Below are 27,164 nucleotides of genomic sequence, written 5' to 3'. Positions count from 1 at the left end.
TGTTTTAGTATATACACTACCGTTCAAAAGTTTGGGATCACCCAAACAATTTTGTGTTTTCCATGAAAAGTCACACTTATTCACCACCATATGTTGTGAAATGAATAGAAAATAGAGTCAAGACATTGACAAGGTTAGAAATAATGATTTGTATTTGAAATAAGATTTTTTTTACATCAAACTTTGCTTTCGTCAAAGAATCCTCCATTTGCAGCAATTACAGCATTGCAGACCTTTGGCATTCTAGCTGTTAATTTGTTGAGGTAATCTGGAGAAATTGCACCCCACGCTTCCAGAAGCAGCTCCCACAAGTTGGATTGGTTGGATGGGCACTTCTTGCGTACCATACGGTCAAGCTGCTCCCACAACAGCTCAATGGCGTTCAGATCTGGTGACTGCGCTGGCCACTCCATTACCGATAGAATACCAGCTGCCTGCTTCTGCTCTAAATAGTTCTTGCACAATTTAGGGTCATTGTCCTGTTGTAGGATGAAATTGGCTCCAATCAAGCGCTGTCCACTGGGTATGGCATGGCGTTGCAAAATGGAGTGATAGCCTTCCTTATTCAGAATCCCTTTTACCCTGTACAAATCTCCCACCTTACCAGCACCAAAGCAACCCCAGACCATCACATTACCTCCACCATGCTTAACAGATGGCGTCAGGCATTCTTCCAGCATCTTTTCATTTGTTCTGCGTCTCACAAACGTTCTTCTTTGTGATCCAAACACCTCAAACTTGGATTCATCCGTCCACAACACTTTTTTCCAGTCTTCCTCTGTCCAATGTCTGTGTTCTTTTGCCCATCTTAATCTTTTTCTTTTATTGGTCAGTCTCAGATATGGCTTTTTCTTTGCCACTCTGCCCTGAAGCCCAGAATCCCGCAGCCGCCTCTTCACTGTAGATGTTGACACTGGTGTTTTGCGGGTACTATTTAATGAAGATGCCAGTTGGGGACCTGTGAGGCGTCTGTTTCTCAAACTAGAGACTCTAATGTACTTATCTTCTTGCTCAGTTGTGCAACGCGGCCTCCCACTTCTTTTTCTACTCTGGTTAGAGCCTGTTTGTGCTGTCCTCTGAAGGGAGTAGTACACACCGGTGTAGGAAATCTTCAATTTCTTAGCAATTTCTCGCATGGAATAGCCTTCATTTCTAAGAACAAGAATAGACTGTCGAGTTTCAGATGAAAGTTCTCTTTTTCTGGCCATTTTGAGCGTTTAATTGACCCCACAAATGTGATGCTCCAGAAACTCAATCTGCTCAAAGGAAGGTCAGTTTTGTAGCTTCTGTACCGAGCTAAACTGTTTTCAGATGTGTGAACATGATTGCACAAGGGTTTTCTAATCATCAATTAGCCTTCTGAGCCAATGAGCAAACACATTGTACCATTAGAACACTGGAGTGATAGTTGCTTGAAATGGGCCTCTATACACCTATGTAGATATTGCACCAAAAACCAGATATTTGCAGCTAGAATAGTCATTTACCACATTAGCAATGTATAGAGTGTATTTCTTTAAAGTTAAGACTAGTTTAAAGTTATCTTCATTGAAAAGTACAGTGCTTTTCCTTCAAAAATATGGACATTTCAATGTGATCCCAAACTTTTGAACGGTAGTGTATAAAAAAACACCTTTCAATGTGTTCCTTGATTTTGACTGTCTACTTTGTTTTCTTTCATTCCTAGGCACAGCACACAGTCATCAGAAGAGGCTGGGTTTAATGACCCGAGCTTACTGGAAAACCTTCAGAGTAATCACGTAAGTAGCTCCAGTGTTTTCGGCCCACAAACTCAAGAGGGGTGCTGGATCTAACTGTGTGTGCGGTCGTGTAATGCCTTTTTGCCATCTTGTACATTTTAGATAGGTCTTAACTAAATTGCTGCTAATATGCCGCAGTGTGCAGGCCAAGTGTCACTCATGCGTGTGGTGGCAAGTTGTATTCATGTATCAAAAAGCTCTGTTTTTAAATTAATGTCAAAAATGTTGTTCAGAAAGTTCTGTTCTGAGAGGTTTTCTAGTCTATTCTTTTGAACATCCACTAGCCTTTTGAGACATTTTAGTCCAAGAAAGGCTTTGACAGCCAAATTAACCTCATCCTATTCCCCTGTGTTTTCATTTTGATCCAAATCATGCTGAGGCGTTGACTAATTTTTCCCTCAAAAGCCATTGTAAAGACAAGCAGACAAACACACCCTAATTAGCTCATGTTGACATGATGAGGGGCCTATTTTCACATGGTCCTTACTGTAATTAGAAGCCGTAATTCTGATTTGCTTATCCACTTTCACATGCAGTTGCTCTTTGTCCCCATAGAGATAACACAACTCCTTCCATGATTCCTGAAATGTGATCATAGGGTTACGGATAGGATCACATTAATATCTGTTTACATCTTATTCAACTCAGGAAATTGATTAGTAAATCAGTCTGTCTCAAAACAGTGACCATCTTATGAATTGGGGCCTGGGGGACTGTCACAGAGCATGAGAAGGGGAGCAACTGCCACCTATAGCAATGGGATGGGTGAAAGCAGTGATTGATTGGGCGATTGAGTCACTGGGTTGCCAGTGCGGGGGAGGCAGAGTGTCACATCTTATTACATACAGAAACATTGCCTAGGGAAGGGAAATAATCCCACTGTGATGTCTGCTGTGTTATGACAGCAGAAACTCTCCACACATTAATGAGTTTGTTCAGGATCTGCCTTGTTTTCACATCGATGGCCCCACACCCACTGCTAATTATAATGTGTACAACAAGCCATCGTTTAGAAACCACAGGATTTTCTTCATCATTTGTTTAATTAGGGAGTAGATGTTTTATTTTTTTGGCTGACAGGGGATGGTTTAATTTTCTGGCACTTCCGGAGTCACTTTTTTTTTGCTAGATCGTTTTCCTTGTGATGTGTATGTAGGCTCATAGTATAACATGATACTTTTGAAAACTTTGAGGAAAGCTCTTCTGACACTGAAATTAAATCCACTAGAATTTAGCCAGTAATATTAGAGCTGGAAGACATGCCCCTAACTCCTAAAACATTACCTCAAGCCCTTTTTTTTAGACACAACACTAGTCAGCCATCAGTAGTTCGCCTGTTCCTGCTGTAGCACAGATGCTGAATCAAGCAGTAATGTTTCCTTAAACACTGTGTTTTCAATCCAAACTCTTACCTTTTGGCCATCAGTGGCTGTCAGGAAGTTGTGCTTACTTTAATACTGCTAATGTCTGTCATTAAGAACAGTTTTGCATCACCGCAGGCTCTTTGTAGGAGCATGCTGATACAGAGCAGAGGGGAGACCACAAACTAGGGGAATTAATGGCTTTGACAAAAATAAACATTCCCTCAGGCACTTTTCTTGTTCTCTTGAGTCACTGGACACATCCTCTGGCTGCAGTGCTCCAGCATTTTTGGTGTGTTTGTTGTTTCGTAGCCCGGGCATTCTGCATGGTTTTCTGTGACCCCCTTCAATTTTTTCCCCATACTAGTCACGTACAAGGCGATGAGTGTCCATCACTGTTGCCGTGACACAGATTACCCAGGAGTCTGCGGGGGCGAAAGCCGACGGTGGCGTATTAGCTGTCACATCTGATTGTGGCATTGAGAGCCAACCCTGGGCATAACAACAGGCTCTGTGGTCACTGCTTAGGTGCTCACCACCCTGCTCTATCTCTCTAACACACACACACGCATGCACGCACGCACACACACACACACACACACACGGACTCGAATCGATACCCGTGCATAGAGTTGTGTATATATTGTGTTATATACGCTACATTCTCTGTTTTTCTGTTACATACAGTTTATGCACATATAAGCTCACATTAGCTAGCCCTTCAGAGTTTACTTGTTATCCCAGACCAGCTTAGCTTCTGGTGGGAGGCTGAGGGGATCCTCAAAGCCACCTGGCCTGTAATAGGCTCTGTGAACTTTAATTTGGAAAGGGGCCCTTTGATTTTCCTTCCATCCTTCTTCCACGGCTCCCTTGTTGCTTGGCAAGAATGTTCTTCAAAGAGCTACCAGGACATACATTATAAGGTTAGAAGCAGATTTAATAACATGCATACAAAAACTCTTTGTTCCACAGTGGGTTTTATTTAGATCACGTAAAGGGACATTACATCGGCAGAGTTTATCCTAAGAAGGGTCAGTCCTATTTTAGAAATACATTAGCAAAATCTATTATGGCCAAGAGAAACAGATTTTTTTTGTGTTTGTAAAAGCAAAGGTCAAATGACTGAATTACTGTCAACAACAGGGCATTATCTTGCACCTCTCACTACAATTGATGATTCTCATGGCTCTGTTTTCATTAGGATTTGGCTTTTTCCATTGCGCTCTTTAATGTTTGTTACATTGGTAATGTAGGAATTTAGGCTTGCTCTGCCATTGCATTCATTGTTTAGAGCAATATCACAAAAAATAGAATATTCACATTCAAAGAATCCATGTTGGCAAATTTATTTACAGTCAGTAAAACAGCTTTAAGGTTCATCTTTAGCATTGCCTTAGGCTCTTGCTGCAGTTAACATCACTGACTGCAGGCTGGTGGTCCTACATCTCCAGCCTCAAATGTGAGGCTCAGCAGATGCTTGTTCCAGTTTACCCCATGGCTAGTTAGTCATCAGCCTCCCCAGTCATAAACATCAGATGCCGTCACTATATAGGCTAGACTTAGGGTGTGAGAAGGTACAAACTAATTGTATAAATCACAAAATACAAACTCTCTAGTACGGCGAGTGAGTGCCAGCTCCGGAGAAATTGAAATGATATGGACTCTTATTGAAATTATGAAAGTATTGTCTTGTCTTCAGTGTCTATTGGCTCACATCCACCTTCTCCACAGTCTTTAGTATCTCGCCAAGTGTGTCTGGACCACGGCCGAGCGAGCCGTGTTTCAAAACCTTGACAGACCTGGTGCTAAGATAGATCATGAAGGATTAATGATAATTTAATAAAAAAGTTTGCAGCATGCCATTGAAAAAAATCTGTTTTAATGTTTACAGTATAATGAATAACGAATAATGAACACACATTTTGTAAACCTTTGTAAGATCATTTGTCAATGGCGAAGCAAATCAAACCAAAGCATATACTGTAGTATGACAGCTCCAGACAGCTAGGTTGGCCAGGTCTGTTGAAGATGTGGCACGTATCCAGAAAGCACTTAACCGAACATAATATATTCCAAGCACTGATAACACTGAACAGTCTCTGTTTGCATTTAAAGTAGAGTGCCATAAAGTTTAGACTGTCATTGTAGTGTACATTTCAGCCCATCTGACACTTTAGTCGATGCTATTTGAATTGTCCTAATGCCATAAAACCCATCTGTCTGGTGCTCCAAAAAGGTTCATAGAAACACGAAATGCATTTCAGCCAGATTTGGTTGCAATGTGTGACTTTTCAGCTGATGTCTGCCAATTTATACTGAAGGACAGAAAGGTGAGAGTGATCCACACAGTTCATTCACTGTCTTTAAAACAGTTTATTCTGCAAGTGATTTTTCTGGTTTGGATTGGTCATCTGTTTTGTGGGAAATCCAAACCAGACCCATCACTGTCTGGTTTGGATCGGCCGCCAAACAGGACAGGGACATACTACAATGGATATTTAAGTCTGCAGAGAAAATCATTGGTGCCAAACTGCCCTCTATTCAGGACTTATACATCTCCAGACTGAGGAAATGGGCAGGCAACATCAGAATCAGAAACACTTTGTCATTTTATTTCATGCACTTGCACACATGAAATGAAATGAAACATCGTTTCTCCCAGCCCACAGCAGTGCAACACAAAGACAAAAACACATATCCAAAAACTACAAGAACACATATGTCCAAACTAACAAATATATATCTAAACTTAAAAAAAAAATCACTGTCCAGGAGAACGAACACCACCCAGGATGACTGCCGGAACTGCCGGTCTGCATGGGCTAGCAGTTAGCTTAGCCTGCCCCACTTCTGCGTCCCGTCAGACCACCCTCGGTGTTTCCTCTTCGGGTGCAGTTCAGGTCAGGGCCATGGTCCTTGGGCCTACAGGACGCAGCAGACCAAGCTCCCTCAGCCGATCCAACGCTAGCTCTCCCAGCTAGACACCTTCAACACACCTCCCCGCACTCCACACGACAACACTAAAGACACAGTCAAGGCTAGGCGAGGTCACCACCAGACCGCCCTCGGTGTTATTGGAACTGCCAGTCTGCATGGGCTAGTAGTTAGCTTAGCCTGCCCCGCTTTCCACGTCCTGTCAGACCGCCCTCAGTGTTACCGCTTCGGTCACAGCTCCGAATGTGGGAAGATATATACATTTTATATTATATATACTATATAATGTGGGAAGATCACTGCACACCCTGGTCACAACCTGTTCCAACTCCTCCCCTCTGGTAGGTGCTACAGAGCACTGTACCCCAAAATTACCAGATATAAAAAGTTTTTTTCCGTGGGCTGTCATTCAAATGAACATTGTCAAATAAATCCAACCATTTTGTATATACTTTACATTTTATGTATACTGGTATGCTCTGTCATGTCCATCTACCTCAGGCATGTATGTAAGTAACCTGCTAACATTTATTTTAACATCTCTGATATATTCTCTGTACCATTGCACTTGACTGCCTCTTATTTTGCCTGTATGTAGTTAATCCTTGTGTATATATCTGAAGATTGATGTGTTGCAGTGTTGTCATTCTGTGTTAAGTACACTGAGAGAGCCATGAAACTGGAGTCAATAATAATAATAATAATAATTATTATTATTATTATGCATTCTCTCTCTCTCTCTCTCTTTCTCTCTCTGTCACTCGTTTTTTTTTTGCTTCTCTTTATTCAGCTTTTTAAAATGTTTCCTGAAAGAACTTTCAAAGTCAATGTTTCATACTTTTTTTTTTTCCTTCCCTCATTCTCTGCCCCCCTCTCTCTCTCTGTCACGCTCTCACGCCCCCCCCCCTTCTTTAGCCTACAGCTGCAATCATCCAGGAGTTCATGACCATGATGGCCATCTGTCACACTGCGGTCCCTGAGCGCACCGATGGCAAAATCACCTACCAGGCTGCCTCCCCAGGTACACCAGAGTGCTCTTAGCACTGGCACAGTGCTGCTTTCGACTATTTCCATAACACCTCCATTTTGAGTGGTGTTTTCCTTTTGAGATGGACACATTGACATGTGAGCCTTATTGCAGTAATTTAGTCAAAAATGAGTTGATCCTCAAATTTTTAAATAATTAATATCCTCATTCAAACTGATAAAATGCACATGAGAGTATTTTTTTTTGCAAAGGTGATGGGGAAAACAGCAAATGAAGGACTTATAACAAGAAAAAGAAACACATCAAGATGGCAAAGATTCATCACTACTGATTCACAAGAAGTCTGTTACTGAGCCTAGATAGCACAACAAACTACCCAGAATGTAGTTTTTTTTCCCCCAGTTCAATATCCGGTGTGCCTTAGTGGGTGAAAAAATACAATACCACCATCTTCAGATACCATTATTTCATATGGACATAAATATAATGATAAAGGGCAGGTGAGGTAAAGATGGAAAGACATAATGTTGCAATAGCAAATATTGTGGCGGACACTAGGGGCTATGCCTCTCACCCAGCAGCACTGTGAGCTGGGGGCGTGGTTTACGTTCCCGGGCTCGCCGGTGCAGGGTTGTTCCTGCTGCAGTTGGTTTTTGGAGTTGAGGAATAAACATCAAACTCGCTTTGGTCTCCTGTGTTTTTCCTCATTCCTGCCACATATCTTGTTATCTACAAAATGCGTAATGTATGTCTTACAGCTTATTGAAATGAGGCTTGATTAGACCTGGGCCTGTAGTTATCAAACCACTTTCAGTTAAATTCTGGGATGAAGTGAAAGGTAAAAGTAAAGATTGCTATCAGGCTATTTATCTTTATTTCTTTTGACAGAAATACTCAAGTAGAGCTCCAAAGATCTCTTAACTGGGTTAAGGGGTGGTCAGGATGGGGTCTAGATGACTGCTGTTTCCAGACTCCCTCCAAGACAAGAAAAATATGTTGGACTAATACAATGATGGACAGTTACTGAAAGGGTAACATCTAAATTAAAAGAGTAGGCTAGTCATGAATGAATGAATGCAAATCTAATCAACATGTAATTTTTAATTGAACATTTCTTATGCAAATTGGTCTATCGGCTTTAGCTGAATGTCATGTTAATGCAAAAATTGTAATGATACTAAAAGTAAAACAGGAATGAAACACTTAAACTTTAAAGGATCAACAGTTAGCCCATACTATGGCAGAGTTAGGCTAAATCCTTTTATTTGATTGGCTGCAAAGATTTAACCTACCCTCAACTCTGTCTGAACTGTTGTTTTCTTGAAAATGGTTTCTACATTTCATGATAAGCAGCTGTGAGGAGCTTGATAAATACTTGTTACTCTCCACTTTCGACGCAACCATTTTACTCCAAAGTTGACTCTGGAGGATTCTGAAGTGTAAATCTAAGAACTTTGATAAATACAGGCCTTGTGATATTTTGATCAGCCAAGGCTAAATATGCCAGAGTGGTAAATCCCTGTGTTCCTTTACTATTTAGTTTCTTTGTCTGAGCGGGGTTGTTTGTAGTTGGTGAGCTGATGTAATATTTGAGTGAAGACCATTCACACAAAGCTTTCCATGGCACACAATTTTAAGCCACTGCCTCAGTAAATGGGTTTCCCACCACCTATTTTTATGTGCCTTTTGAATTTGCGTGTAAGAAAACAAAAATTAAAATGTAAGAAATAATTTTAGAAAAAAGTCTAAATATCCCAAAGCTGGTTAGTGAAATACCTTGGCACAAGTATCTCCCTGAATTGCTTGGTGCGTTGGCATTCCCAGATGTATGGTGGACTTTGTTGTGGCGCAATAGTAATTTCATCCCTCACTGAATAAGTAAATGAACTGCATTTTTTGTTGCGCTTTTCTAGCTGCAACAGCCACTCAAAGTGCTTTACAATGAATAAATGCCTCACACTCACCCCCCCCACACACACACACAAACTCACTCACTCACTCATACAAAGTGGGGGGGGTCAGCCATGCAAAGTAACAACCAGCTCGTCAGGAGCACTTAGGGGTTAAGTGCCTTGCTCACTGACACCTCGCCATTTCTGCCAGAAGGAACTGAGGATCGAACCAGCTACCCTCCAATTACCAGACAACTTGCTGTACCTCCTGAGCCACTGCTACCTGAGCCATTGTTTGCCCTCTTTGCCATCACTTAGTTGCATGTAATAGAATGATGAACGACTGATAAAAAGTTATGACCACTCTTACAATTCTAAGTCATCCTGAATAACATCTCTCCATTTTGTTTGGCTGACACTCTCTTTGTTGTGATCTTGTTGGTTGCACCGCCTTCAGAAAATTGGCACAACAGTAGTTGATGGAAACAGTGATTCGCATTTTCTTTTGCAGAGTCTGGAAATTCACTTAAAATTTGCAGAACACTTGGATGGAAAAATGATAGTGTCTTCTCAGCTTCTTTACCTTTTGTTTTTAGTAGCAGGAGATTCCTTTCTGTTATTTTCTGCCCCTTTTGTCACAGAGATAAAGAAGCAGCTCTTGGAGAGCTTTGAAAATATGATCAATTTGTCTTTGTAGTCATTAATAGTCCCTTTTTCATTGTGCAAAAAGGACTTGTCTTAACAACCAAAAACAATGCAGTACAATGTTACTGTTCTTCCTTTCACTATTTTGCTTTGATTTTAAAAATGACAGAGTATTTTCAGTCGAACACCTAAAACAATACTAGTTCAACTGAGCTTTGGGGCTTGAAGATAGGCTGAATGCACTGAGAAAACAAATCAAGTGAACTGTAAACAACATGCAGAAAGCTTCCCCTCACCCTCCAGCACCCTCATCCAAGCTCCAGTGTAGTTTATCTGTTCCACAGCTTCCATTTGCAGAATTTATTGGGAAAAACATTCCCAGTAAATCTCTTAATCTATGTCCTCTTAAAAAAAAAACACCACCAACTGAGCTCTTAACTGTAAATGTAGGATATTGGAAATAAAGACCGACGATCCATGTTGTCATTACTTGAGTTTGGGCACTGGTGTGGCTGTTTATTTGCATGCTCATCTGTAACTCTTTGCATTCTCTGTTTCTTTTCTCTAAAGATGAGGGAGCTCTGGTGAGAGCTGCTCGGAACTTGGGCTTTGTTTTCTCAGGCAGAACCCCAGACAGTGTCATCATGGAATTGGTATGATTAATAGGACGTATAACAAAACTCGTTTGAACTAATGAGACGATCCGTTTATCAATGACCAAACCAAATCCTGATTTATGATTTCAGCAGCTTGTAGCGCTGCATACTGCCGGATTTTGTCCCATTTAACTGTGGCCTTAGGAAACCACTGCAGTTGTTTGCTGATGAGGGACTCAAATACATATATTGTCCTGTGCTGAAACAGAAAGGATGTTACTTTAACCTCTACATTGGAGAAATGGAAGCTTTTCTCCTTACTGATGAGATTTTTGGAGATTTGGTTTTTGTCATTTATTCTTAATACTTTTGTTTAAGACAGAGTGCCTCCACAGTCTATAAAATGTAACGCGAATATAAAACTTGAATTTCCATATTGTTTAATTATTCAAATGAAAAATGGCAACAGACCTTGAGATGCTGTTAAAGTGCAATACCAGAGAAGATTCTTTCCTCTGCAGCTGCATGGAGCGCTAATGGAAAACGCCTAACTTCATATCAGTTGGGATTAAATTGAGTTAATACTCTACATGTCTTCCCAAAACGTAAGGTCACCTCAATGTGCTGTGCCTTTAATTGGCTAACCTGATGATTGAGTTGGGGCAAGAGGCAGAGTCAGGAGGGAACTAAACATTTATTTTTTCTAGTTTTGTCCACTGAGAACATCTCGTCCCAGTGATGTTCATCAAACCTCTTAACCTTCATTAGGTCTTCTAAACCTCACGGTGTCTATTTAATCATTCTTTCATGTACCTAGCTGTCTCTCCAATTAAAGGAGTTAATTGAATCTCTTTCCTTATTATTCTCCCACCATTAGCTTAGTGCAGGCAACTGCTAAACACTTGTTAAAGTGCAATTATGCCTGATTGGAGAGGGGTGGAAGGTGGGGTTATACTATTCCAGATAAGATGTCTCAGAAGAGGACCCAAGTTGCATCACTGTCTCTCCTTGGAGTTACACTGACACATCTTCTTTTTTTTTTCATCCTCAGCTTGGCAGAGAAGAGAAGTATGAGCTGCTTCATGTGCTGGAGTTCACAAGGTAGTACTTGTATATATATGTATTCCCCCCACAATAAGCTATTGTGTCTGTCATTCCCAGTGTTGGCAGTTCAGCAACTACAACATATGTGTCTGATTTATTGTGATTGTAATGTAGGTTTAACAGATTAAAATTATGTTCCCGTATAATTTTCTAAAGAATCTCAAGTTTTAGATTGTTTCATCTGTTAGTAAGGTGTGATATGCTCTGGTTTGTACAAATTAATTGTGAGACCTGGGTGTGATGTCTCTCTGCACACTTCTTTAAATTATTTTTAATTTAATCAATTTTAACAGACATATGCTAGCTCAAACAGAATGTGATAATTTGCTTTAGTAGCTGTGATACATTGGCACATGCTCTTTCTCTCTGTCTCTCTTGCACCCACCTTCCTCTCAGTTCAAGAAAGAGGATGTCAGTCATCATGCGTACTCCATCTGGAAAGATCCGCCTCTACTGCAAAGGAGCTGTGAGTTTGTCTCTCTCCATGGCAACGGATGACCAGCCATCAGCATCATTACCACAGGAGTCCTAAAGGCTGTCTTCTCTCTTGTGCCCCCCTCTCTTGTCGGGACAACTACTTGGATTAGCAGCATTATTATCAAAACTATCACATTTCACTCGGTCAGCTAGTTTTACAAGGATGCACTAACAAAGGGACATATTTAAGTAGTTTGGTATGAGAATATAAGACTACCAGACCTTGATTTAGACTCCAAATATCCTGAACTTTACCAGATGTGCAGATACATCACCATAGTATATCACCCCTTTTTCATAGGTAGTTCCTCATTTGGTGTCTTTAAAAAAAAAAGAAGTTTATTGGCATTCACAATTTTAGCATATTAAACTAGTCACATATTGAGTAATTTAACACAATAAACCCCTCACCTCCCCTTACCCAACGTTCCCAGATCCTCAAGGAGAAATACAGATTAAAGAAATAATGAAATTACATACAACTAAATCGAAGACAAAAAAAAAAAGTGAAACAACAACAACAAAACAGACAAACAAAAAGACGCAAAACATTCAAATGCTGCTCTAAGGATCTCTGAGTTCTCTGTTTGGTTGACATCTCTTGATTAGATTCTCATTGTTCACAGTTAACATTATCATGCTTATCGTACCTCTCATTCGCCACTCACATCCTTGGAGTGAACAAAAAAAATAATCTCTAAGCAGGACAGGAAGGCTTTGTTTTTTGATGAGGGTTATCATTCAAAATGGCTTTCATTTCAATGGTTCACTTGTACAGAGATAAAGGGATAAAGCAGACCAAAACAAATGCTGACCAAGTGCCCATCTTGAATATTTGTTATATCCCCTTTTATTCTTATTTTCTTTCCTTTGGCAGTTTTTATATCTGTTCCCTCTGCAGCGTTAGACAATAAGTTTTGTTTCAGTAAAGTGTTTTTAGATGCTCAAGCTGAAATGTCTTAGATCACTTTAATGTTAACATTAATATCCAGGTGTATACTCATATTTGCCATTGTCTTGGTTCCTGCACCATTAATAGCTCATATTCATATTTCCCTGTCCAAATGGCCACGTGGTTACCAAGCAAACCGGAGGAAATGAGAAACAAGCAATGACTGGAGCTGGATCAAGACTGGCTCACCCATTTGCACACAATGTGCTTTATGTCGGAAAAGTGTCTTATTTTATTTTGGTTAGAATAACTAACGAGGGTTCGTTTCTCCTCAGGACACAGTAATCTATGACCGTCTGGCCGACAGCTCCAGGTACAAAGAAATCACACTGAAGCACCTGGAGCAGTTTGCTACTGAGGGTAAGTGGTAAAACATTGGCCTCTGTCGCCCAGAAATGAAAACACACCGCTGGATGTTTTTAATCAGTATGCATCTCATGCTTTGTTTTTCACTGGTTGTGGTTACCATCTCTATCATCGGTCGGTTTGGAGTTTAATTTGCATTTATCGGTCCTGCAGGTGACCAGTTAATGCCAGCATTTGCTGGAAGAATGGAGTGGCGGTGTAAGACAAAGCTCGGAAGAAACCTTGAGTCTGATGTCTGGTTCTTCTCTCTCCTTTACCCTGTTTTCATACTGCCCCCCTGTGGCCTAACAGCTAAATGACGTTATTAGCAAAAGAAACTGTACGGAGGAAATCCTGCAACTTCTTTGGTTCCACCAATTTGTAACAAAAAACAACAACAAACAAAAAAACAAAAACAAGATATAGACGTCGAGTAAGAATAAGATTTACCAGTGATTTTTGAATTATAAATTTAGTATTTTTTTGAAAGATGAAGGATTCACATTGAACGAAATCTGACATCAGTAATCTACACACGATGGTCGTCAGACAGATGCTCATTAATAAATGGCAGCACAATACAACCTTCACCATTATAACTGTTATTCAGACCTGGCTCATGAGGAGTTGTAAATGTTTTTTTTTTTCAGTTCTGTAAGTGCCAGATATATTTGGGGTTTATGCAGTAAGATAGCTCAGATATTGTAACATAAAGTTGTGATGTAAAATGATCAAAAGTGACTTACTGGAAATACTTTACTCAGTCTAAATTTCCCTGATTTATTGTTTTTTCCCCCATGTGCTTAAGCCCACCCATATGATAGCCCAAAAAGAACAAAACAAACGGCAAGAAAAAAAATACTCTGGTTCCTTCTCTAGTCTAGAAAGCTTGCAAAACAATTCATAATTTCCAGTTTTTGGGTCTAAAGTCGTTGCTTCATATGTTTTATATACTAGTACTGGCTACATAGCCATCTTGTTAATTTGTAATAAATGTAACAGAGCCCTGATCTAAGGAGTAGTTGTAATCTAGCTGACAGTTCCACTAACAAGAAACAAGGTACAAGACTAACATACTTATAGCCTACTTCATGGCGAGCACCAATCTATTCCTAACATTATGTTAAGAAATGAATGTCTGCTTTGAAGAGAGTATGTTCAAAGAACTTCCAAAATGGAAATATAGTTAGAAAAAAACCTAAACATTAACCCCAGTCCTCTTCTGTTGTTCCACCTAGGGCTGCGTACTCTGTGCTTTTCCGTGGCAGACATCAGCGAGTCGTCCTATCAGCAGTGGCAGGAGGTCCACCACAGGGCCTGCACCTCCCTGCAAAACAGGGCCCTCAAAATGGAGGAGAGCTATGAACTCATAGAGAAGGTCTGCCTCATCACTAACCAATCCATCCATCCATCATCATTACCTGCTTAGTTCAACTCAGGGTTGCAGGATCATCACCAGACTCAAAATGCTAAAGCCATTTGTTGATGGATGAATAGATCGATAGACAGATAGATGGATAGATGACACACAGAAAGTTAAGTGGTTCATAAGGATATGCAGATGAATTGCTTTAATTTTTCATTGTCAGTCTTGTGCTTTTGGATGCAGTACTGTTTAAAAGATTTAAGTCAAGTAAAGTTTTACCAAAAAAAAACAAAAAAAAAACATATGCACACACAAAAAATGGAGTCACTAAGCACATATAACAAACACCAAGGACCAATAATGTAACATTATAAAAGTTAGAAGTTTGATACTGTCCAAGAATAAGAATATCTAAGAGTGTAAAAGTATTTTATAACAGGCAATATCAAGTGAGCCAGTAGGCATTCATATGACTTAATGGGTCAATATTCTAGAGTATTCACACATTAGATAGTGTGTTGGTAAGAATCATAATGCACTGGTGAGAGAACAAAATACCAGAACATATACAAAACTGAGGAACTAACTTAGTGGTTTGTTTTGAATAAATGACCTACCCATCAGACTATGCAGTAATATAAATTAGGCAGCATGTTACCTCTGCAGGCTATAGGTTGGCTAATTATTTTTATATAAGTAATGGTTAATTAATGTTTCATATAGTAGTATTTTTAGATCGGGTTGATGATTCATGGTTTAGTCCCGTAAATTCATAATTATTCATTTAAGGGTCAAGTTTGATATATAACAACAGCCTAGATGTTCTTTTTTTTGGGGGGGGGGGGGGAATCCCTCCCCTCCCCTCCCCTTTTCTCCCCAATTGTACTTGGCCAATTACCACACTCTTCTGAGCCGTCACTGCTCCACCCCCCCCCCCACCCCCCGGCAATCCGGGGAGGGCTGCAGACTACCACATGCCTCCTCCAATACATATGGAGTCGCCAGCCGCTTCTTTTCACCTGACAGTGAGGAGTTTTGCCAGGGGGACACAGCACGTGGGAGGATCACGCTATTACCCCTAGTTCCCCCTCCCCCCTGAACAGGTGCCCCAACTGACCAGAGGAGGCGCTAGTGCAGTGACCAGGACACATACCCACATCCGGCTTCCCACCCACAGACACGGCCAATTGTGTCTGTAGGGTCGCTCGATCAAGCCGCAGGTAAAACGGGGATTCGAACTGGAGATCCCCATGTTGGAACAGTCTAGATTTTCAATTGCAACATCAAACAGATGCTGGTATTACTATCAGAGCTTACCAAGACAGCCTGAACTAGTCCCCTAGCCTGCATATTTGGAAATGGCCAAGAGTCATTTCATCTTGGAATGTCATCAGCTTGGCAAACAAGATCGTGAACTGTTTGTTTACCTGGCTGTCCACTGCCCCCACCTGATGAACACTCTTTAACACACCTCAATGGATCTGCAGCAGGATCACATGGAATGTCCTGATCCAAGCTGAAGCTAGGACCATCTGTGTGATTAATGGGGGCTGCCACATAAACACATACAGAAATTTGTAAAAAATGTTTACAATTGTGTGTTTGTGTGCATGTCTGTGTGCATATTGGTGTGAGTGTGCATACACACATGTCTTAATGTATGTCATCTAAGTTAGTACCAGGAAATATAATGAGCTCCCTGTGAGGAAATTCAATGTGGAAGCGCTAGTCAAACAGAGGCAGCCACACTCGTTAATCAACTGCCTGGCATTTTCTTCATGTACCCGCAGGGCTGCCCAAAACAAATGGATACAATCAATCATCAAGTAAACATAAAAGCTTTTGCACAGAAGAATGTAATGTGGTGCATAGCTCCCAAGGGTTGAATATGGCACCAAACACCGCCAGGATTTGGGGCTCAGTTCTCCCCTGGAGGACAAAATGTATGGATTTATGGTACCCCTTGGGATAAATGTTACATGTATATTTTTGTCCAAGGCTTGTCAAATCAACAAGATTAGTACCATGGCACTTAGTGGGATGTAGTTTCAATGATAATTGTAATAAAGACTTTTTAAGGCTGAGTAAAATCTCTATTATAAACCCACAGTTCATCTTGTCCATGGGCTCTTGGTCATTGCAGATCATGATAAATTTAGGTCTAAGTACTACTGAGTTATAGTGTTCTAAATTTTAAAAAGATAATTCATCCTAAAAAAAAAAAGCACCCTTAGGGTTCCTCAAATTCCAAGATTCACTTTACTCCCCTCCCAGTGTAAAAATTGCGGTGTAACTGTGCTACTTCATTGGACCTGTAGGTGGGGTAACAGCTTTAAATCTGTTAATATATCCAGAATGAGTTAAGGACTTAATACAATAATGCACTTCTATCGATAGTCACTCAGTATACAGGAGCTATATACAATTAAGGGATATTCCCTGATTAATCTAATGAACAATTGACAAAAGCAATTAATTTTTTATGAAAATTGTGTTTTGTATCAGGTGTTTCCAGGATTTGAGGACATTTGGGGCTCAGCCCAGACATTTTCTTTTGATAAACAAGCTCTATTTTCATGCTTTTTTATGTTCTTTGGCACCTTATTTACATTCAAAGTACACGTCTTAATCATTGAAAAAATGAAATGTGTACTTCAAAAACTGTTGTTTACTCTCCAGATTGATTATGAATTGTGATGTTAAAAATATTAGTAGTTGTTATTAATTAGTATTAGTATTGAGTAGAAGCAGAATACTTCACAACTGCTGTCGCTATCGTTAAACATTTATTGACATGCTACAGTACCAAACGAGGAAAAAAAGTTAAATGTATTTATGTTGACATTAGTTTATTGGAATGTTAAATTTTCTTTCACTCACGCTCACTCACAGACACACACACACACAAAGTTAGCTTAGAGACCTGCATTTATTTTGACAGGCTGTTATGTTGCGAAGACTATCAGGCATTCACACACGTTACATTTTTTGTTGGGCTTCACAGAGGCTTAAATTTAAAATCATTCGGGGCTACACTCAAAACGTTTTGGGCTTAAGCCCCGGCAAAATGACTTGGCAACGCCGATGTTTTGTATTGTTTCTATGTCAACTTAAAATGTCAGTCCTTTGTGCCTTTCATTACTCTTACTCTTAAATGGCATTCATGTATGCTCAGTAGACTTACAATTGAATTTAGAATAACCCACCCTTGAAAATCACTGACACCACCATAGGTCAACTTCATATATGGTTGTAAATTTGTCTACCTTTTAAGCCATTTATGCTGAAAGACATCCTTGACTTTGTTGCAGATACATTTCAAGATGCAATAGCTACTGTGGCTGTGGGGCATGTGTTTTGTTTTTTTGTTTTTTTTCCTTGACCCTCTTTTATTCACTATAAAGTAACATGGTTGGGTCTTCATTTAGTTAAGTACCTTTTAAGTTGACCATTTGACATTTAAGTAATTCCTACTGCTCTATCAACTTTGGCAAATTTATTTCTTAATTTGCTGTGGCTGACGAATTCAGTGACTCACCAGCCACTATCACAGTTTTATAAGCCAAACTTGACTTCTAACAAAGGACCCCCAAACCATGGTTAAGTAGCTGCCAAAGTGGCCAGCAGATTATGCACATTTGCCAGCTACAGACAAAATCTTACAGCATTTGGCTGATTGTCAGTGTTGTTTTCTCACACTGGTTAGAGGGCGGAAATCCAGATCCTTGTGGTTTTTTAACCGCAACTCAACAAAAGCACCTTTTAACCGGAAAAGTTACATCACCACAGAGGTAGAACAGTTTATGTGGAAAGGCAAATGAGTATAGCTCTTTAAACCATGACATTTTTATCTATTTATGTAATTTAGACCATGACATTTAATCTCTTTATCTAATCTCTCTGTGTATCACCCAACCTGCCTAGCTGTCACACTATAAATCTTTAACTGATCACATGATCTTGGAGTGAATTTCTGTCTGTTGACGTCTTAATCCACAATTTTATTGCAGTCTTAAGAGGAAACATGCTAATGCATATTTTCCCCTGTCATGTGGTTCTGAATGACCAGACAAATACATTGTTACAGATATACAAGCAGCTGGGCTCAGGTCACAGCTCTTTAGGGAGGTTTGACCACTGTTTGCCTGGCCTCTTGTGCAGCTCCTTCCCCTTGCCCTTTCTCTCTTGGGTCCTGTCAAAACTTTGGGCCGCTACTGGGCCTTACACGCCCATGACTTGTCTCAGATACCCACGAGGTATCTTGAGAAAAAAACACACACCTACTGTGTGTGTGTGTGTGTGTGTGTGTGTGTGTGTGTGTGTGTGTGTGTGTGTGTGTGTGTGTGTGTGTGTGTGTGTGTGTGTTCGTAGGTAGGGAGGTGTTAGTGTGTGAGGTTCTTATGACAAGGGTCTTGATGATATTCTTAACCAGAGTGACACACGCACACACATAGAGTCATTGTCTACTATTGTTCTAGTCTCCCTTGTCCTATTTAGTCATAATGTTCTCTCTCTCTCTCTTGACCTCCAGTGCCCCAAGAGCCCTTGGTGGCTCTATCTGTTGAAAAACAAAAATTTAATTACTTCCTCTCCTTTCCTGGGATAGAACCTGCAACTCCTGGGTGCCACAGCGATAGAGGACAAGCTCCAGGATAGAGTGCCTGAGACCATTGAGACTCTAATGAAGGCTGACATTAAGATCTGGATCCTGACAGGAGACAAGCAGGAAACTGCCATCAATATTGGTGAGATTTGAGGAGCGTCAGGTGGTAGTGATCTGTTGACCTGATTGGGTGATGCACCCTTGTCCAGTTTGTATTATGTTGTGTTGTTAAATGTCAAATTGTTTAATCATAAAGGTTTCTATTAGTGATAGTGTGACACTTTATTTATTGTCTCGGGGAGTACAGGGTCAGTTAGCGTGTTTTCAAAGTCTTGTTTAAGGAAACTTTAGCAGGGTGGACACATGCACCACTGGTGCTTGGATTTGGCTCTTTGGTTTGAGGAGAGCTCTCCTTTATCACTATAACCCCTGTTGCTGATAAGTCTCACACCTAACAAGATTAAAGACAAGGGTCTAAGCTGAGTGCTGCCAGCTGTCGAATACTATACTAATCAGATGATCCCAATTTTGTTTGGTTAGGGGTTTAGACACAGACAGGTGCTGATGCTGAGAGGTCTTCATAGAGGCCCATCTGAGAGCAAATGATGGATCCTCCTCACTTAAAAAAAAGTACTGAAATCAACATTATCAGCATTCATTTACAATCCAGGAGGCCCATTAAAATCCCTCCATCCTGATCTAGTTTCATCAAAACCAATGCTCCAAAACCAAATGGAAAGTCACAGATAAAGCAGGTCTGTGGTGAAGAGGAGTCCTTGCCAGCCTCTAACAGCATCTCCAGTCACCCTTGTGGTCATTCCTCACCCAGCAAGATAAACTACTGTGTTTCTCTATCAGACCTGTCATACGAAACATCTGTTCAAGAATGAACGCGATGTACACTCACTGGCCACTTTATTAGGTACACCTTGCTAGTACCGGGTTGGATCCCCTTTTGCCTTCAGAACTGCCTTAATCCTTCGTGGCATAGATTCAACAAGGTACTGGAAACATTCCTCAGAGAGTTTGGTCCATATTGATATGATAGCATCACGCAGTTGCTGCAGATTTGTCGGCTGCACATCCATGATGCGAAACTCCCGGTCCACCACATCCCAAAGGTGCACTATTGGATTGAGATCTGGTGACTGTGGAGGCCATTTGAGTACAGTGAACTCATTGTCATGTTCAAGAAACCAGTCTGAGATGATTCGAGCTTTATGACATGGCGTGTTGTTCTGCTGGAAGTAGCCATCAGAAGATGGGAACACTGTGGTCATAAAGGGATGGACATGGTCAGCAACAATACTCAGGTAGGCTGCGGCGTTGACACGATGCTTAGTTGGTACTAAGGGGCCTAAAGTGTGCCAAGAAAATATCCCCCACACCATTACACCACCACCACCAGCCTGAAACGTTGATACAAGGCAGGATGGATCCATGCTTTCATGTTGTTGACGCCAAATTCTGACCCTACCATCCGAATGTAGCAGCAGAAATCGAGACTCATCAGACCAGGCAACGTTTTTCCAATCTTCAATTTTCCAATTTTGGTGAGCCTGTGTGAATTGTAGCCTCAGTTTCCTGTTCTTAGCTGACAGGAGTGGCACCCGGTATGGTCTTCTGCTGCTGTAGCCCATCTGCCTCAAGGTTCGACGTGTTGTGCGTTCAGAGATGCTCTTCTGCATACCTCGGTTGTAATGAGTGGTTATTTGAGTTACTGTTGCCTTTCTATCAGCTCGAACCAGTCTGGCCATTCTCCTCTGACCTCTGGCATCAACAAGGCATTTTCGCCCACAGAACTGCCGCTCACTGGATATTTTCTCTTTTTCGGACCATTCTCTGTAAACCCTAGAGATGATTGTGCGTGAAAATCCCAGTAGATCAGCAGTTTCTGAAATACTCAGACCAGCCCGTCTGGCACCAACAACCATGCCACGTTCAAAGTCACTTAAGTCACCTTTCTCCCCCATTCTGATGCTCGGTTTGAACTGCAGCAGATAGTCTTGACCATGTCTACATGCCTAAATGCATTGAGTTGCTGCCATGTGATTGGCTGATTAGAAATTTGCGTTAACGAGCAGTTGGACAGGTGTGCCTAATAAAGTGGCCGGTGAGTGTATGTGCCCACTGCATTGACATGAAATAAAAACACATATGTGTGTAAGCAAACAGGCCCCTCTTACATATCTGAAAGCCCTAGAAGTTCCTTTCCTGGTGCTGTGCATTATCAGAAAGCTGGGGGGCTCACTTTGGATGAGCAGAGTATTCCACCTTCTTCTTCTTCTTCCTTAAAGGACCTTGCCATTAATAGCCCTCAGATGTGGATGAAGTTGTGAAAATTTCTATAAACGAGTTGACCCTGAAAATGGCTAACTCATTAAAACAGTGTCCGGAAAAATAGATATTAAAAGGGCCTCCGTTTGTGGCTACCTACCACTGTGGGCTGGCTGAATCAGCCCTTTGTGCCCACCATGCCCAGATGTCAGAAGCACACGCTCGCAGGAAGTATTTTTACAGGTCCACCGCCTGACTGAGTCGCTCTGTAAAAGCCCCTCTCAATATTGACTTTATTTTTACTGTTTTCCTCGCTGAAAGACGATGCCCATTGCAAGGGTTGATGGCTCACCTTTAGCCACTCTGGACTGGTGTCTTAGTCCATCGAGTTCACTTTTTTAAACATCTTCTGGTGCCCCAGAACATTTGAACTGAAGTCTTTGTGAACCATGTTGCATATTAAGCATTGAAAATTGAGCTGTGTTCCCCTGTTTCAAAATTCCCTAGTAAGTAGAACATGGTGGAGTCAGTTTGGCTTAACTTCTACCTTACCAGGGGCTGTAAAGAGTCTGTTTCAGTCCTGACCTATCCCCCCCAAACCCTAACTTACCTGTTGTGACATAGAACTGCCATACCTGGGTGCTGGAGGAAAGAGAAATCTTATAAATGAGTTAAGCTTTTAGTGCCTCTAGCTGCCTGTGGTTGAAGTGTTATGATGCTTAGAGCAGGCCACAGCCAGAGTCCCATTAAAACATACTGCTTGCTGGTCATCTTATTAGCTAGTAAACTCACCTTGTAATGCTGAAGTTATCATGGATGAGAAGACAGGGGTATAAACAGCACTTTGTTAATCTTGGCTGGAGGGTGCAGAGAGACATGAAAGGGCAAGTGCAACCTCTGAGCTGCCAAGGAAAAGCACGAGACTCCATTAATACCTAACTCCCCACCTACCTCACCATGCTCTGTCATTAATCTGAGTTCCTTCTTCTTCCTCCATCCTAACTACCATGAAATGGGCACAGCAGCCATTTCGAGAGCCCGCTGTGCCCACAATCTGAAGCTTTAGTTCCTGTTCATCTGGAAACCTTTTTGAGGTTACTCAGTGACACAAGTGTCGCTGTTTCACATTCCCTAACTCCTCTGGGAGCAGTGTTTAGCTTTGCCTGAGTTTTAGAAAGGCCGGGAATTTAACTTTCTGGTGAAATTTAAAAAAGAAAAAACAGTTTGGCTGGTGTGAAATGAGCTTAAGGTAAACACATTAAGCGGTGGGGCCGTGGCTGCTATTGACAAGGGGGGAGGAGGCAGAGACAGTGCTGAAGCAAGGAAACATTTTCCACACATTGGCAAATTTTTTGGAAGCTTGCACGTCAGCACTAAAGAAAACAATCTGCCAGACCCCAACCCTGTTTGGTGTTGAGGCAGGATCTGGGGGTAAAACCCACTCATTTCCTCATACAAGACCCCCCCTCTCAGTGTAGCGCGTATCTGTGTGTATGTGTGTGTCTCAGTTTCACCCACAATCTCAATTTCACTCACATCAACTGCAACTCATGCATTCGCAGATCTGGGTTTTTATGGTAAACCCTATTAGAGAAAGTGAACGCTCCAAAAAAACAAAACAAAACAAAACAAACAAACAAAAAACCAAGTGAACTGATGAAGCCCACAAGTTTTGATATGGTTTTTCCACAGATGGTAGCCTTTTTTCATAGTGGAATGGGATTAGGTTAAGGATGAAGCCTTGGTTCCTGATACATTTCTGTTTGCCCCATGGGAATCTCTATTTGTCACCCCACTGGTGACACTGAGTGTCTGTCTCAGCCCAGGTTGGACGCTCCCAAGGGAGCCATGTGAGAAAAACAGAGGTGTAACTGCCCAGTTAAAACAGGAAACTGGCAAACCCTTGTAAAACCAAGTCATTAGCCATGGCTCAAGATGGTGGCTCTGTGCTGTAAGGTTTAATTAGCACAATGATCATAGTTTGTATGTTATAATAAAATTACTTGTGTGTGCTTTTTGTCATATAGTTTTTATTGTTTTGTCTTATTGTTCTCACATAAACTAACAATCCTAACAAGAGAGAGAGGAGCATCTTATAACCCTTTTTAAATAACAATTCTATTTCCATCACATATCAGATTGATAGTTATAATAAATGTGAAGGGAAGATTTGATACTGTAATGCCTCATTTTGTATGTCTGTCTTTACCATGTTTTATCTTATCTTGCTGATAAATGTAAAACATCTTTGTTTCTCCCTCCATTTAATGTAGGTCATTCTTGCAAACTCCTGACCAAGAACATGGGCATGTTGGTGATTAATGAAGACACTCTCGATGTGAGTATAGAACAGTTTAAATATCTGTTTCAGACTATAGAATAACAGTTCACAGTAACTAACCAATAAACTAAAAAACAGCTTGCCAGTGTTCTAGGATTTCATTTTCTACATACATTGAGGTGACTGAAAGGTCATAGACTTCATGTAGTAGGTGGTTTCAGTCTCTCACATCACTTTTAATCAATTGTAGACCATGTTTTTAAAGTTTTTCTTGGGTCTATTTCTTAATTCAATCTACACCTCAACTTTCCTTTTCCATTGTTATAATAAGCATAATCCACATCCTTCAAACATGAGGACCAGATGGGACTCTCTTCCAGCAGAACTACATTGACCCTTTGATCATTCAATCCACTTTACATGACCAGGCTCAACGTTTGCACTGTTTGTTGCTATTGCTTTACCCAGTGAATACTGGGTACCCATGTGTTACAAAATGTTGGATAAGTGACCATGGCTGGTGGTGGTCACTGGACTTTCAGGCTGTGTGTCATAGTAGAATGTCATATGTCAAGTTGTTGTCAGAGGAACTGCCTTGGGAGATTTCTTCCTCTCACTTTACCTATTCTGCATTCTATCCCTGTAACTTGTGTTTCTCATGTGACAACCCATCATTCTGGTTGCTGGCTGCACCTGCAATTAGGATGCATGCATGTTCGGGGCATATTCCTGTCGTTGCTGTTGACCAAGGCACTGACTCTAAATTTGGAGCTGGTTCCCAGGCATGAGAGAAATGGCTGCCCACTGCTCTTTATAGTTAGGATGAGTTAAATACGGAGGACGAATTGCACATATGTCTAAATGTCCTGGGCGGATAAATTCATATCAAAGCCAACACAAAATAATCCCTGAATGTTTCGGTTGAAGTCATTTGAGTACTCTGTGACACCATGTCAAGTAAATTCTGAATCAGAAACCAGAAGCATACACAGCAATTGCATTAATATGCGTTCCAGTGTCACAGATATTCATCATCCCGTATGACATACCTCATCGGCCCTAGTACAGACAGCAAACTGAAACAAGGAACATTAAGTTTGTAATAGTATTTGATGCAGATCTAGATTAGGATAAGCAGCAGGACACCTCTACTACTACTACTACTTTCGGCTGCTCTCATTAGGGATCACCACAGCGGATCATCCGTTTCCATTTCTTCCTGTCCTCTGCGTCTTCCTCTGTTACACCAGCCACCTGCATGTCCTCCCTCACCACATCCATAAACCTCCTCTTTGGCCTTCCTCTTTTCCTCTTCCCTGGCAGCTCCCTATTCAGCATCCTTCTCCCAGTATACCCAGCATCTCTCCTCCACACATGTCCAAGCCATCTCAATCTTGCCTGTCTTGCTTTGTCTCCAAACAATCCCACCTGAGTGGTCCCTCTAATATAATCATTCCTAATCCTGCCCTTCTTCGTCACTCCCAATGAAAATCTTAGCATCTTCAACGCTGCCACCTCCAGCTCCCCCTCCTGTCTTTTCGTCAGTGCCACTGTCTCCAAACCATATAACATAGTTGGTCTCACAACCGTCTTGTAAACCTTCCCTTTAACTCTTACTGGTACCCTTCTGTTGCCTATCACTCCTGACACTCTTTTCCACCCACTCCACTCTGCCTGCACCCTCTTCTTCACCTCTCTTCTGCACTCCCCGTTACCTTGGAAAGCTGACCCCAAGTATTTAAACTCATACGCCTTTATCACCTCTACTCCTTGCATCCTCATCATTCCACTGTCCTCCCTCTCATTCATGCATAAGTATTCTGTCTTGCTCCTACTGGCTTTCGTTCCTCTTCTCCCCAGTGCATACCTCCACCTCTCCAGGCTCTCCTCAACCTGCACCCTACTCTCGCTACAGATCACAATGTCATCTGCATATATCATAGTCCACGAAGACTCCTGCCTGATCTCGTCCGTCAACCTGTCCATCACCGTTGCAAACAAGAAAGGGCTCAGAGCTGATCCTTGATATAATCCCACCTCCACCTTGAACCCATTTGTCATTCTAACCGCACACCTCACCATTGTCACACTTCCCTCATACATATCCTGCACCACTCCTGCATACTTCTCTGCAACTCCCGACTTCCTCATACAATACCACACCTCCTCTCTCGGAACTCTGTCATATGCTTTCTCTAAATCCACAAAGACACAATGTAGCTCTTTCTGGCCTTCTCTTACACTCTCACTCAACATTTTCAAAGCAAACATCACATCTGTGGTGCTCTTTTGTGGCATGAAACCATACTGCTGCTTGCTAATTGTCACCTCTCTTAACCTAGCTTCTATTACTCTTTCCCTTATCTTCATGCTGTGGCTGATCAACTTTATACCTCTGTAGTTGCTACAGTTCTGCACATCACCCCTGTTCTTGAAAATCGGTACCAGTATGCTTCTTCTCCACTCCTCAGGCATCCTCTCACTTTTCAAAATTATGTTAAACAATCTAGTTAAAAACTCAACTGCCATCTCTCCTAAACATCTCCATGCCTCCACAGGTATGTCACCTGGACCAACTGCCTTTCCACTCTTCATCCTCTTCATAGCTGCCCTCACTTTATCCTTGCTAATCCACTGAACTTCCTGATTCACTATCCCCACTTCATCCAACCTTCTCTCTCTCTCATTTTCTTCATTCATCAGCCCCTCGGAGTACTCCTTCCACCTTCTCAGCACACTCTCCTCGCTTGTCAGCACATTTCCAACTCTCTTCTTGATCGCCCTAACCTGCTGCACATCCTTCCCAGCTCGGTCCCTCTGTTTAGCCAATCTGTCCTTTTCTCCTTCCTTAGTGTCTAACCTCTCATACATCTCACCATACGCCTTTTCCTTTGCCTTTGCCACCTCTGTCTTTGCTTTATGCTGTATCTCCTTGTACTCCTGTCTACTTTCTTCATTTCTCTGACTATCCCACTTCGTCTTTGCTAACCTCTTCCTCTCTATACTTTGCTGTACTTCCTCATTCCACCACCAAGTCTCCTTGTGTTTCTTCCTCTGTCCTGATGACATACCAAGTACCTCCCTAGCTGTCTCCCTCACTATTTCTGCAGTGCTTCCCCAGCCATCTGGCAACTCTTCACTACCACCCAGTGCCTGTCTTAACTCCTCCCTAAACTCCACACAACAGTCTTCCTTCTTCAATTTCCACCATTTGATCTTTGGCTCTGCCTTCACTCGCTTCCTGTTCTTGGTCTCCAAAGTCATCCTACAGACCACCATCTGATGCTGCCTAGCTGCATTCTGCCCTGTCGCCACCTTGCAGTCCCCAATCCTTGTCAGATTGCGCCTTCTACACAAGATATAGTCCACTTGTGTGCACTTTCCTCCACTCTTGTACAACACCCTGTGTTCCTCCCTCTTTTTGAAATATGTATTCACCACAGCCATTTCCATCCTTTTCACAAAACCCACCACAATCTGTCCTTCCACATTTCTCTCCTTGACACCATACTTACCCATCACCTGCTCAACACCTTTGTTCCCTTCACCAACATGCCCATTGAAGTCCGCTCCAATCACCACT

At 41.5% G+C, this 27,164-nt stretch overlaps 1 protein-coding gene across 1 annotated transcript in view; it reads left to right on the top strand.

Annotated features, from left to right (window-relative positions):
* The window catches only part of atp8a1 (ATPase phospholipid transporting 8A1), a 218,356-nt gene that overhangs the window by 132,744 nt on the left and 58,448 nt on the right, over positions 1 to 27,164 (top strand). Inside the window, exons 16-24 of the mRNA XM_056274219.1 lie at positions 1,688 to 1,760; positions 6,971 to 7,076; positions 10,151 to 10,233; positions 11,228 to 11,277; positions 11,677 to 11,746; positions 12,985 to 13,069; positions 14,293 to 14,432; positions 19,027 to 19,165; positions 23,574 to 23,638. Of these exons, the coding sequence (XP_056130194.1) occupies positions 1,688 to 1,760; positions 6,971 to 7,076; positions 10,151 to 10,233; positions 11,228 to 11,277; positions 11,677 to 11,746; positions 12,985 to 13,069; positions 14,293 to 14,432; positions 19,027 to 19,165; positions 23,574 to 23,638 (811 nt within the window). The remainder of the gene's footprint in view (positions 1 to 1,687; positions 1,761 to 6,970; positions 7,077 to 10,150; positions 10,234 to 11,227; positions 11,278 to 11,676; positions 11,747 to 12,984; positions 13,070 to 14,292; positions 14,433 to 19,026; positions 19,166 to 23,573; positions 23,639 to 27,164) is intronic.

Source organism: Lampris incognitus, chromosome 1 (assembly GCF_029633865.1).
Source record: "Lampris incognitus isolate fLamInc1 chromosome 1, fLamInc1.hap2, whole genome shotgun sequence".
NCBI lineage: Eukaryota > Metazoa > Chordata > Actinopteri > Lampriformes > Lampridae > Lampris > Lampris incognitus.
This window is presented reverse-complemented; position numbering and strand designations above follow the sequence as displayed.